Raw genomic sequence first — 13,325 nt, 5'->3', positions numbered from 1 at the left:
TGCAAAATCATGACTGCTGCAAATGAAAACAGACTTTATGGTCCCAAGAAGCTGCCCGTGACCTGTTTTATCAGGGCCAGACGTGGCCCTCCCAGGAGGGTCAACGTGGGTGTTTATCAAAGAGACAGCTTGAACCAAGCCGTCCTCAAGTGCCCCTGCCCCAGAACCAGCACAGCCATCATCCTGCCTCTTTGGAGATCTTTCTTCCTGCACCCCTACCCACAAGAGGAATCAGAGATTCTCAGCCATATTTTCACCTGTGATCAAAATGAGTCGCAGCAGATTTAAATGGTCTGAAACATGATAATTAGTGAATATGGCTATACTGTGAATGTGTACAGTGAAGTGAGAAAGACAATTATCTATTATTGTTTTCTATAAAGGAAAACTATTGTATTATCCAAAAATATGAGCAGATTCAGGTGGACAAGAACAGCTTAACACCACAACCATCCAAAGCAATGCAAAGACCAGAATTCTCTCAGGCCTGGCCAGGGGTCCTCAGAGGTCCTCCACTGCCCCGCCCCCATCTCACTCACTCAACGATGCTCTCTCGGTCAGCTATGTCGCCAAGAACCATGCGCTGAATGATGCTGTTGTGCTCCTCCTCGGAAAGGTTTTTGTAGGAAACCAGGGGGATGTTGTACTTGGTGGCCGGGGACGGGTCGACGCCTTGGAGCCAGGCGTGCGTCTCAATTTCCTCCAAGGAAGCTCTTCGCTTGGGGTCCCTCTGCAGCATCCGAGTAATCAGGCTGCAAAAGGACAGGGTCGCTCAGAGCAGATGCCGGTGGGGGGGAGGTGGGGGGGTGCTTGTCTATCAGTTTTACCTCGTCCCCAACACGGAGCAAGGGGGAGAAAGTGGAAGTAGAAATGGAAAGCCAGAACGTGTCTGGCACGCCCAAACACACCCATACAACAGTCTCTGAAAACCAGCCATTAAAACTCAACATATCAAAATAATACTAGACTTTGGGTTTTTCCACAAATTCTTTCTGGCCGCAGCTCCGCTGTGGCTCGTTAAACCCCGTCAGGGCCGTGAGCTGAGGAGGAAGGACACATGTAGTACTTGGGCAGCTCCCATTTTCATTCTTAGTTTTGCTTCAGAATCAATTTGTGTGCTGCGCCAAAGATCTGAGATTTCCTACGCCCTCTCCGCCAAGGCAGACGGCCGTGCCTCCACAAGAGCTCCTGTGGGGGTCCCCTAGGCCGGGCTGGCCCTTGGACAAGGGGCTCAGAGTCTGCCCCTGCACCCGTGAGCTGAGCCTCCCGATGGTCCAAATCTGGCTGAGCCATGAGCAGGCCCCACAATAAAGCTTTCTAGAGCAGGACACATTCACAAAGAATGACCCAAAAGGCAGCATTCCATGATTTTACACCAACAGAAACTTAACATGAGACTCTCTCAAGTGCGCTAAACACCCAATCTGCAACGCCTGATGGACAAATGGACACAGGCAGGCTGTGCTGGACAGACAGTAGGGTGAAAGCAGAGATGTGGGAGAGGCTTCTCCATACTGGCTCAGCCCAGAAGTAGCACTCTTGATGGCAGGCCCCAGGTTACCCACAATGGCCACACTAGAGTATTCAGGCATAGGTTCCCAAAGTGAGTGATACTGCTCCCTGGGGGGAGCTGGAATGATGGGGGGGGGGGGGGTAGAACGTAGCCTCAGGTGCAACTAGGGGGCGTTGAATAAAAATAAAGAGGGTGGTGGAAGCATAAGGAAAGAAGAAGATAAGAACATTCTGAAAAACCATTCCTACATGTTTCATCTGTTGTGTAACAGTAAAAGTCATAGTGATTACATTATTTTCCTAATAAACACAAAAAATGCAAGTTATAACCCCTTAGTGGTCAAGTCTGCCAACAGGTCTTAACAAGCAAGTGTTGCCAGGCAAGCCTGTCTCGTATCGTCAGGAAGTTCAGCGTGTATCAACAGGAATACGTGCATGTAATGACTTGTTTACAATATGATACTATGTGGTTACATGATGCAAAATTGCATCATCAAAATTTCAATGCAGGAAAAACCCCACAAATTTCCAATAAATTATTAAAATTAAGATGCACCATTTTTAAAAATGTATTTTTTTTGAAATGACACAAAGTTTAAAAAAAACATTAAAGGGTTGAAGAAAGCAGATTTCCAGGGGGGATCTGAGTAAATTTTTTAAATTTATTATTATTTTTTTAAGGCAATTGGGGTTAAGTGATTTGCCCAGGGTCACACAGCTAGTAAGTGTCAAGTGTTTGGTCTGAGGCCAGATTTGAACTCAGGTCCTCCTGACCTCAGGGCCGGTGCTCTATCCACTGTGCCACCTAGCTGCCCCCAGTAAATTTTTTTTAAACGGAGGTGGCTGGTCAAACAAGTTTGGGAACCTCTGACTTAGAGCCTGACTGGAGCATGCACAGCTCAGACAGAGGAGAGAAAGCAGGGCCTAAAGAACTAGACAGAGCATAAGAACTAGAGAAGTGAAGACAACTCCAAATGGCAGGAAAACCCCTTAAACTGGGACTAATCTGGAGGTCCAGGGCACAGCCTGCTTTCCTTGTGGGCTCTTTGAAGGCAGGGATGGTCTTTTGCCTCCTTTGGTATCTGCTGTGCTCAGCACAGTGCCTGGAACAGAGAAGGGGCTGAATAAAGGTTAACTGAATCGAATTATTTTGTTTAGTTGGGGATGGAGTAGGGAGTTAATCAGCAGTTGTTCAGGAATGTGTATGACGTGTCAAAACAAAATAGCAGTTTAAAAAATCACATCATTCAACTCCCCTGGTTTTACATTTGAGAAAACTGAGGCTTATGAGGTTCAATGACTTGTCTTTGGTCACACAGGTAGCAAGTGGCACAGTCATGATTAAAACCAAAATTTCAAATCTGATGCTAACTGAACTCCTTGATTTCCAAGGGAACAGTTTTATATTACTCTATTTCTGGCCCCCACCCCCCACCCTGAACGTACAAGATTTTAAATTCCAAAATGCCCATTGAAACGACCTTTTGGAACACAACCCAAGTTTACTTTGGGGGTTCCCAGTCATCCCCAATAGGATTCCTCAAGTCACTGAAGGAAAAGAGAATAAAATGATGATCTGGTACCAGGCAATCCAAACTACAGAAATCATCACACCCCTGAACAGCCAAACAAAAGGCTAGCTGGCTCCCGCCTAGCAGGTGGCCTTCCTTCAACAGCAGGGGAAGGTCTGCTGACCTGTGTGGGGCACGACTGTCATCGAATGTCATAACGCAACAAAGATGGACGAACAGGAGGATGGTGGAGCGATCTGGAACGACCCTGATGACGTGATACAGGAGGGACTGAAAGGGGATGGCCTTTCATGCCCTGAATTAATGCATTTGGATATCATGAGTGAAAAAAACAAAGCCCCGTAGGTGTAGTCATGTTGAATATTTAGTTTGTAATAACCCGTTTAAATTTCCAAACGAGGCACTAGGTTCTGCAAATCCCAAAATGAAGGCTTTGATGAGCCGTCCAAGAAAAGAAAGCTGCCCCGTGGGTTTCTCTAGAATGTGAAGCCCTGATCGCTCAGTCGCTGGGCTGCTCCACTGAGCACCGAGGTCAAAGCTAAGTTTAAGACCTGACTGTAAAATGAAACAGTGACTGCTGGCAGCAGCCATGGCCACACAGAGGGCTCCATCTCCCAGCTGCCAACACTGGCCCAGGGTCATGCCCAGGAATCCTGGACAGCGCGGATGAGGGCTGGACTGGGCGGCCAGCTGGCCATGGCTGCTGCCCTGCACTTCGTAACTAACAGATTTCCGGCCTACCGATCAGGGCCTTTTGTGTTACTTACTCTTTACACTCTTTGGAAACGTGTGACGGCACTGTGTATTTGCAGTCCATAATCATCGTCAAAGTTTCGCTGTCATTTGCTTCTTGAAAGGGGGGCTGCCCACACACCAACATGAAAAGAATGACTCCCAGACTCCATATATCTGGAAATAACAGAGTGTTATTAAGTGGGGTAAACAGTAGAAAGCAATTTATTTGGGGAATTTTTAAAAAAGAAACAGAAAACAGTTAACATTACTTTTCAAATACGTTAATCAACTTTAAAAATTAGAAGAGAATATAAAATTTAGTAACAAATGCTAAGAACAAATAAAAGAACATTATGATATAGCCAGGTCTGTGAGAATAAAGAATCCCCACAAGTAGTGGACTTACTTCAATTCACATGGCATATGTCCATGGGGATGGACCTAATCACCATATTTTACACAATTATAACTCGAATAGTGCGAATCTCAATCCAGGTGACCCCTTGAGTGACTCATCAGCAGGCAGGTCTGCTAACCCTCCCCTCTCTCAGCCTGGCCCTGGGTATCCAGGGTCCTCCACGCCCATCCCCAAGGCCACTTAGTACCCTCTCTCATCTCAATTAACCAATTGTTTACGAAGTACCTACCAGGTGCCAAGTCCCCACCCCACCCCCCCAAGGGGCTGGGAGGACACCTGTCCTCTCAAAGAGCTTCTTCCATCCCCCAGAAAGAAGTAACAGGTGTGCCTGAGGGGATGGCAGTGGGGGAGGAGACACCCTTCAGGACCTCATCAAAGGCAAATGTGAGAAGGGAGGGCCTCACAGGCATGAGGGCCAGCCCATGCGGAGATGGGAGATCGCTAGAAAGGGCGAGAAAGAAGGCCCGACCGGCTCAGCTGGAGCTGCGCCACCACCGATGTCAGGGGCCAGACACAGGGGGCTGTATTTGACACCACAGATAACTGAAAGCCGCTGAGTTTCTCGAGGTGGGGAGTGGTTGGTCTCATCCTTTCTGGCCTCTGGAAGCTGCACATGTAGGGAGAACCAGCGCTGAGGCCAGAAGTGATGATGGGGATGGAAGTGAGAGGACCAGGGCAGGCTCGGGGAATGGAGGTGAGAAAGAGGGAGGTGCCGAGGAGGCTCCAAGGCCACCAGCCTGGGGCCTGCTACAGAAGTACAGAGACCATGGAGGCGGCTGGAGAAGCAGTCTTTCACCAAGCTCAGGGCAATACCATCAGTGTGGGGAGCTCCCACTGCAGAGACGCCCCTTCACGGAGGCAGAGCGACTGCTCCGGGGCTGGGCGAAGGGACTCGGCCAGAGGCGAAGAGCTAAGCCCCCATCTTCCTCCTGCCAAGGCCAGCCCTCTCAAGGCAACTTTCACAATTAGGCCGTGAGAGGTTTGTTTAATAAAGGCATGAACATTACAATTTAGGACTGCTGCATTAACAGGATGAGATTTGTGTGTCACTGCTCATCCTCAATCAGACCGTGAGATCACAGACTCTCAAGCCAGATGGGCCTTCGAAGGTCATCTAGGCTAGCTCGCACATTTTTCCAAGGCCACACAAGGAAGGAAGGAAGGAGCAAAGCCACGATTTGATCTCGGGTCCCTGGACTCCAAACCTCTAGCACACTTTCCTCCAGACTGTGACAGTACAACAAGCTCCCCGAGCATGTGGCCTCAGCTTGCTTCTCCTCCTGTGACCCACAGTGCCTAACAAAGTGCCAAGCACACAGGCATTCATCACAAAGGGGCAGCCCCTCCTCCTGAGGGAGGCTGAGGACAGTAGTCACTTAAGTAAGGCTGGCTGCGATTGGGTGTATGGTGAGACCCTGGGAGCCCGGGGCCAGCAGGCTGCCTAAGGATGGGCCAACCAGGCCAGGTGAGAAACAGAGCACATCAAAGCTTCCATGACAGTAGCCGTGGGGTCAGGCCTATGAGTGGTCACCCTAATAACTAGCCCCCCCAAAAAAGGGGGGAGCCTTGTAGACAAGAAAAAGGAAAGAAAAAAGGCCAAAAAAAAAAGAGTTATGCAAGGAAGGAGAGGGAACTTTTGCTCCAGAGAGTAAGGAACTTAATAGCATTTGGGAGGAAACTTCCCTGCCCTTTAAAACTCCGTAGAAGGGCCGCACTTCCCTAGCTAGGCTTGGGGCTGCCTGGGGCTAGGCAGCCAAAGAAGGGGCGACTTCCACAGGAGAGTGTGTACGGGAGATCGACCTCAGGAAGGCAAGTCCGAGAGCAAAACCCAGGATGGCCAAATAGAAGTGATCCCGGTGAGGGAGGGCCATCCTGACAGGACACCATCCTTTTTGGGCCTTTCTTATTCCTGCCAAATCCACACCCCCTGGTGCCTGCCTGGAGTAGAGAATTTCAGCAGATGGTCTCGGGGTGAGGACAGGAGAACAGCAAGCCAGCAGGACAGGCAGGAAAGGCTTCTTGGTGCAACCAAGGCAGCGATGGTCTCAGTGACCTGACTAGTACTCCTGTTATCAGGTGGCCAGAGGGCTTTTGGAACCGCTGAGATTCCTCTACAGGTGGGGAAGTGGGTGTGAAAGGGAGGGCATTTTATGTCATCGATTATTTCTCAAAAGTATCACATGCACTGTTCTAATAACAACTCATCCACAAGGGAAAATCTCCAGCGGGCTCTGAACCCAGACTTGGGGTATGATGTGGTAGTCCCTGGAGTACAATTAGGTGTGATCAGCCAATAAACCACAAGGCAGCAACTACAGCAGAGCCCCTCTCCCTCCCTCCTCTGGGGGCTGGGCCTCTTCTGGTCACAATTCTATCCATTCTGATACTACTCCTAGCTTAGGACTTCTATGATCTGTGTAATCTCTCCCTTCCTCCTCTCTCTTCTTCCCTCCCTCCCTCCCTCTTTTCTTTCTCCCTTCTCCTTCTCTCTCTTCCTCCTCTCTCTCCTCTCTCTTTATCCTCCCACCTCTCTTCTCTCTCTCTGTCTCTCTTTCTCTCTCTCTCTCTCTCTCTCTCTCACACACACACACATTTTTTGGTGAGCAGTCAAGTACAAAGTATTAAGAATTAAAGATTTCTCCTTTGTACTTTCAGAAAATATGTGCACCCCAGTGAATCAGCACGGATGACAGATCTTTGGAACTTCAAAGTCTACAAGGATATTCCGGCTGTACTTGGCTGAACTTCTCCTCCTGAAGGAATTCTCAGACCCTCTCTTTACATGCAGCCACACTATCTCTTGGGAACATGTTTTCTTTTAACTCCAAGTTCCTCCAGCACCCACTTGCAATTTCTGCTTGTTCCACAAGAAGCCAAGTTTTCCATGCTCTGTAATGACAGGTATAGACAGGGTCTTCACTCTCATTCAATGAATTCTAATAAATATGCTCTACTAGGGGGTCAGTGAAAAGCGTCCTGAGAGCAGAGTATGTGTCCCTCTTATCTTTTGTACTCACAGCATCATCCATCACAGGGACCGACACACAGTAGGTGTTCACTGAATGCTGGCTGACAGCTGACCTGCAGGAGGCAGCAGGGTATGGAGTCAGGGGAGACGGTTTCATTCCGTGAACAAGCACACATTAAGCACCTATGTGCTGTCGCTGGGATAAGTGCTAAGGCATACCCCAAAAAAGGGCAAAGCCAACCCTTCTCCTCGAGGAGTCTGCAGTCTAATGCAAATGACTATGCAGATTCCCAAGATCTCACAGAGAGAAAGGCAGCTGTGGAGACAGAAGGAAGGAAGCATGGAGGCTGTCCAGGGACAAGGGGCAGAGACAGGGGACGGCGGGACAGCGGGGAGGGGGCTTCAAACAGCCAAGAGAGGCCTTGCTATTTGATTCCAGAGGGAACAGGAAGCCATCGGGGTTTGCTGATCTGGAAGCAGGGGTGACTCCCTACATTTTAGAAGAAGCGCCCAGGCAGCCGCAGGGAGAGACCTGAGTGAGAAGGCATCGTAAGAGTCCGAGCCAGAGGCAACGGGAGCCTGAGCTGGAGATGGGGATGGCACGTGCCAAGAAAGGAGGACCTATAGGAGATGGTGTAAAGGAAGATCTGTGAGGATTTGCGATTTCAGGCCTGGGTGACTAGGGAGGAAGAGAACACAGGAAACAAGCACTAATTAAGTGCCTACCGTGTGTTCGCAGGGGCAGCTAGATGATGCAGTACACGGAGCACCAGGCCTGGAGTCAGGAAGACTTGAGCTCAAATGCAGCCTCAGACACTCCTAGCTGTGTGACCCTGGACAAGTCACTTCACCCTGTTTGCCTCAGTTTCCCCATCTGTAAAATGAGCTGGAGAAGGAAATGGCAAACTACTCCAGTTTCTCTGACAAGAAAACCCCAAATGGGGTCACAGAGAGTCGGACACAACAGAAACAACACCAAACTGTGTGAGGCACTTTACCAATATTATCTCATTTGATCCTCACCACAACTTTGGGAGGCAGGTGCTATCATTATCCCCATTTTACAGAGGGGGAAACTAAGGTTAAACAGAAGTAAAGTGACTTGTAAGTCGCTGAGGCTGGATTTGAATTCAGGTCTTCCTGCCTCCGGGCCCAGCACTCTATCCTTCATACCACCGAGCTGCCTCTGGGAGGAGGGCGATGCCCTTGACCGCAATGGGGAAGTTGGGGAAAGGGGAAGTCCTTAGGGAGAAAGATAACAAGTTCTGTATCGAGCACAATGAGTGAGATGTCTACAGGACAAACAATCTGAGGTGCTCCTGGGTCTGCGCCAGCTCCTTCCTTCCCGGCTCCTCCAAACCCTCCAGGCCCTCTGTCCACCTCCGTCACTTGGGTTGCCAGCCCTTCTGTAGCCACGCACTTCCTGCCTCCCCTTCCTCACCACTCTCACAGCCTTCCCGCCTCCTGAAATGGGGGCTCCTCCCCTTGCCCGCCAAGCCCTCTTCTTGAGGGTTGCCAATGACCCAGCAATAGCCCAGTGTGGAGGTCTCTCCTTAGCCTTCGTCCTTGTCCCTGCTCCGCAGTTTCTGGCACCGCTGGCTCCCTTTGGCCTCCTCCTCCTGTCCCTCTCGACATGGTGGCATTGCTCTTTCCTGGTTCTCTGACCTGGCCGTGGTGTCCTTGGGTTGGGGTGGGGAACCTGTGGCCTTGAAGCTGCCTGTGGCCTTCTAGGTCCTTGGGTGCGGCCTTGTGACTGAGTCCAAGTTTTACAGAACAAATCCTTTCATTAAGGGGTCACCCGTGGCCCCGAGGCTGCAGGTTCCCACCCTGAGGCATGGGCACTCGGCGCTCAGACAGTAGCCCTGTAGCCTGACCCGTGCACTCGCAACACTCCTCTAGGACAGCTGCCCCAAGTCTATCGTCCAGCTCCTTCTCGTCGAGGGGAGCCCACTTCTTCCCCTTGAGGCCCTACAGTGTTCTCTACACTTGAACAGTCTCATTGTGAAGAGCTGGCTTTTTCCCGACATCAAACCTACATTTCCTTCCTCCCCAGTGTCCCTATGATTCCTAGTTCTGTTCCCTCAAGCCCAGCAGAGCATATCACCTTCTTCCACACTCCAACAAGACAGCGTGTGCCTGTCTTCGCCAGGCTAATCATCTCCGGACCCTTCAGTTTGTCCTCCTGAGCACGGCATCCACTCAAAGCCTTCCACCATGCTGGGTGCTCTCCTCTTAACATGGGGCATCTGCCCTGAAGGTGGGACAGAGAGCACCCGACAGGCCCTGGACACGCAGCCTCCGTTACCCCTCCTCTCAGCTCACTGTATCACCTCCCCCCAGCTAGAAATTCCTTTGGGCCTAAGTTTTCTGGATGCCTCTTCCTTTCACATCACTTCTGGATACACTCTACACCCTACTCTGCGAGCACAAACATACCCAAGAGTCCTCCTTTGTAACCCGGGAGCACTTCAACAGCCTCCACGTTTCATTCTTGATCCTATCTCTGCTGGGAGCTCAGCACATGCATCATTTTATCCTTCCTTCTCTCTTCCCCTCAATCCCTTTCCCTGCTATCTACAAAGATGCTGAGCTCGTAATCCAGGCGGAGATGTCCCACAGAGAGCTGACCATGTAGGACTAGAGTCTAGGAGGGAGGCTGGGGCTGGGTGACAACTGAACCTGAGGGAGCTGAGATCACTGAGAGGGGGAATAGAGAGCAGAAGGAGAGAAGGGCCCTGGACACAGCCTTGGAAAGCTCCCTCCCTCCATAAAAACCATGGCCGGACCCTGCCCTACCCCTCCCTCCATTACCCTACAGCCCATCTCCCTTTTACATAAAAAAGCCTACTTCTCCTCCTCCCACACATCTCAATCCCTCCACATCTTCTCACTCCTCAAGTACCCTCTCCAAGCTTCTCTTACTTGTTCAATCCAATGGCCTTTTCCTAAGTCCTCATCATGTGAGATTGTCAGTCATCCCCCGGCCCCCCACTCCCCACTATAACAGTGATCTCTTCTGGTTCTCCTACCACCTTCTGACCATTCCTCCTCAATTTTCTTTGCTCTCTGTCCTCCATGGCCCATGCTCCAACGACCCCCCCAAGGCTCTATCCTGCACCTGCCTGTTCCAGAGAGGCCTCATTTTCTCCCTAAACCCAACCCTTCTTCACCCTTCCTTATTTCTGCTGAGGACACCACGATCCTTCCTGTCACTGAGGTGCATCGGCTGATCACATTCTCCTCTTCCCTCTCCCTACAGCTCCCCAACATCCTGCATCTGTGCCCAGAGCAGGGCCCAGACAGCCTCTTCACCTCCAGTGTTTCTCTTCTCGAAGCCATCCTTTACAGAGCTGTCAAAATAATCCTCTCTGAGGCCCAGGGCTGGACAGGTTACTCCCCTGTTCAAAAATAGCCAGTGTTGCCCTGTTTGCCCCTAGGGTAACACAAGCTCATCAGCCAGGCAGTTAAGACCCTTCCCAGCCTGGCTCCCCTTTTTTGCCCAGACTTACCCTAAACGACGTCCTTTCCTATGGGCTAAGGTCCGGTCGAGCTGGAATCCTGGCTTCTCTGCGTTGGACATGGGAAGCATCTGAAATAACTGTCCTTTTAGGCCACTCGTGAGCTGCCTCTTCCATGAAGACTCTTTCCTGATGCCCAGTTCCGAGCGCTCCCATCTCACGTTTTCCTGGAGCTCTTTGTCCGAGTTCTCCCTTCCTGGTATTGGCTCACCTGTCCACACGCTGTAACTCCCAAACTGAATGTAAACTCTGGGAGGACAGAGCCTTACTGACCCTCAGTGAGCTCTTGATGTTGGCTGAACTGAACTGATTTGTAAAAAACTAAAGGATGTCAGAATCTCACCAAAAGGCTCAAAGTAGAAGCTGAGCAGATGAGGACTGGCTATTTCTTGGGCCGTATACTTGGCAAATGGGACCCAGGTCTGTCTGTCTCCCTCCCCATCCCTGCCAAAGTCCCTAACTTTTAGTTTCACAGGGGCAGGTATACAGGAAGGAGAGGCCAAGGCCAAGTTGAAGTGAGTCCAATGGTCACTCAGATAGGTTCCCTCTGTGGCCCATACTAAGTGGTTCAGCCCAATGCTGCAGCTTTCATTTCACGTCAGGACATTAAAACAGAAGAATGAAGCCCCTTATGAAGTTCTAAGTAAGAATATGCTGAAAATACTAGGTGCCATGATAAAATTTCCAGGAATCATATGACAACCTGCCACCTGGGATTTGATAGAAGTAATATTGTTTTAAAAAAAGCCAACAACTCTACAAGGCTGATATATTCCAAAACACATTTCCACTTCTACCGGCTGCTTCATGAGATCCAACTCAGAGAAAACAAACAAACCCCAAACCTAAACAGAATCGGAGAGCTCCTGTTCTGATTCCTACAAACAAAAAGGGACCGGCGAGGCTCCTGAGTTCACAGGACAGCCACACAGGCAAGCGTCCCTACTCCATTCTTCCTGATATCTGAACATTGCCCCCAACCTTGTAGGACATAAGATCTTACTTTCTGGGTTTTAAAGTCCCGCATTTCCTCCACTCACTCCCTGCATGACCTTGGGCCTTGGTTTCCTCACTGCAGCCGGGCTTTCAGAGGTCACCCACTTGGCTAAAATCTGAGCTCTTAGCTCTGTCCTCACTCAACCTTGACCTTTTAGATCGGACCTCTTCTCTTCCACTATGAGTATTCTCTAAGAGTCTGCTGCCCTCTGCACCTAACCCTCCCATGCCTCCATCTCTGCGGATGTCTCCCCAGTCAGCTGCTCTGGTCCATCCGCACCTGGGGTCGCAACCCTATCCAGCCTCCTCAACAGCTCCTTTCAGGGGAGCTCGGCTGTCACTGCTGGCCCCTCCCCTGTACCCCCTTCTACCTTTCCAGCCCCAAATCCAGAAGTCAGCTTGGATTCCCCATCCCCATGCCCCCCATCTCCTCGTGGAGAGCTCCACCTTGCATCCTCACTGCTATCTTCTTAGGCCAAACCATCAGTGAGTCAGTGGGTCAGTCAATAAGCATTTATCAAGCACTGACTCTATGCAGACACTGTGCTAAGCACTGGGGACATAAAAAGAATCAACACGGTCCTTGCTCTCAAGGAGCTTAGAACCCAACAGGGAAGACAACATTGCCAACTCACCCCTGCTGTCTACAATGGCCTCCTGACTCCTATTTCTGAGTCCACACTGTCTGATTCCACCACGTTGGTGCCAGCTCACCCAGCATCTAGCTGCTGTTGCTCTCTTCTGTCTTCCCCACTGGAATGAAAACCCCGTGAGGGCCGCGCCTTTATATTCCTACCCATCTGGGCCTGTACATTTAGCAGAGTAAAGAACCCCCTCTACTTCCCAAGGTGATCTGTCTGGAGTCCTGTGTGAGTCAGAGGCCAGCCCTCTACCTCCTCCATGACGGGCCTCCCTCTACGTCTTGCACGTGGTGGTAGGTGCTTAGGTGTTGGCCGACATAAAGTGAGTGACTCACCTGTTGTCTCATGAATACATCACACGGGCTGACGCTTCTGGCCCTTCATTCAGGACGCTGCCCTCACTCAAAGGAAGGCCCTCATCTCTCCCCTCCACTCATCCACGTGCAGACACGTGGTGGGATGGACAGAACGTGGCGTTGGAGTCAGGAGACAGATTCCAATGGTGGCTCTATACTTACTAGCTGGATGACCCTGGGTAAATCCCTTAACTCCCATAAGCCTCAGTTTTCTCGCCTGTAAAATAGAGTGTGCTATAGACTAGGAATGGCTGAGTCTACTGCCAAACCCCAGAGCTCACAGGGTAAAGCACAGGGATGCTGTAACAGCACCTTCAACCTCTTCTTCTCTTCTGGGCCGTCTGCTGCTTTCTCAGTCTTGAGCATTCTACACTGTCCCCCGGTTATGAGCATTTCTCACCTGCCTAAGGACACCCCCTGCCCAATCTCAATGCCCAGCTCTGATAACTGAGTTAGTGACCACATCCCACAGCATCCCATTTCCCCAGGAACACAAGAGGTCTTCCCCACTGATCGATCCTCAGCTTGGCACACCCCCCAAGTCTGAGGCTTCAGGTGAAGCACTACAGGAGGGACACGTGGATCATCTTCCACGTCCTGCTTCTCCCTCATTCTGTGGATGCCAAGGGAGGAGGCCACCTTCCAGGTC

General features: G+C 50.6%; 1 protein-coding gene across 4 annotated transcripts in view; it reads right to left on the bottom strand.

The window, feature by feature from the left end:
• The window catches only part of SNRK (SNF related kinase), a 59,539-nt gene that overhangs the window by 9,290 nt on the left and 36,924 nt on the right, over positions 1–13,325 (bottom strand). For 2 of the 4 annotated variants that reach the window (XM_020993188.2, XM_078151169.1), the window contains exons 3-4: positions 3,812–3,953; positions 540–752 (exon numbers count right to left, since the gene is read on the bottom strand). In XM_020993188.2, coding sequence (XP_020848847.1) covers positions 540–752; positions 3,812–3,953 — 355 coding nt within the window. Of the gene's footprint in view, positions 1–539; positions 753–3,811; positions 3,954–7,214; positions 7,279–10,674; positions 12,042–13,325 lie in introns of those variants that run through there. The other 2 variants (XM_078151172.1, XM_020993189.2) reach the window with 2 other exon arrangements.

This window comes from Phascolarctos cinereus, unplaced genomic scaffold, assembly GCF_003287225.1.
Source record: "Phascolarctos cinereus isolate Bilbo 61053 unplaced genomic scaffold, phaCin_HiC Scaffold_1;HRSCAF=81, whole genome shotgun sequence".
Taxonomy (NCBI): domain Eukaryota; kingdom Metazoa; phylum Chordata; class Mammalia; order Diprotodontia; family Phascolarctidae; genus Phascolarctos; species Phascolarctos cinereus.
The sequence above is the reverse complement of the archived record's forward strand: the minus strand, read 5'-3'. Positions and strand labels throughout refer to the sequence as shown.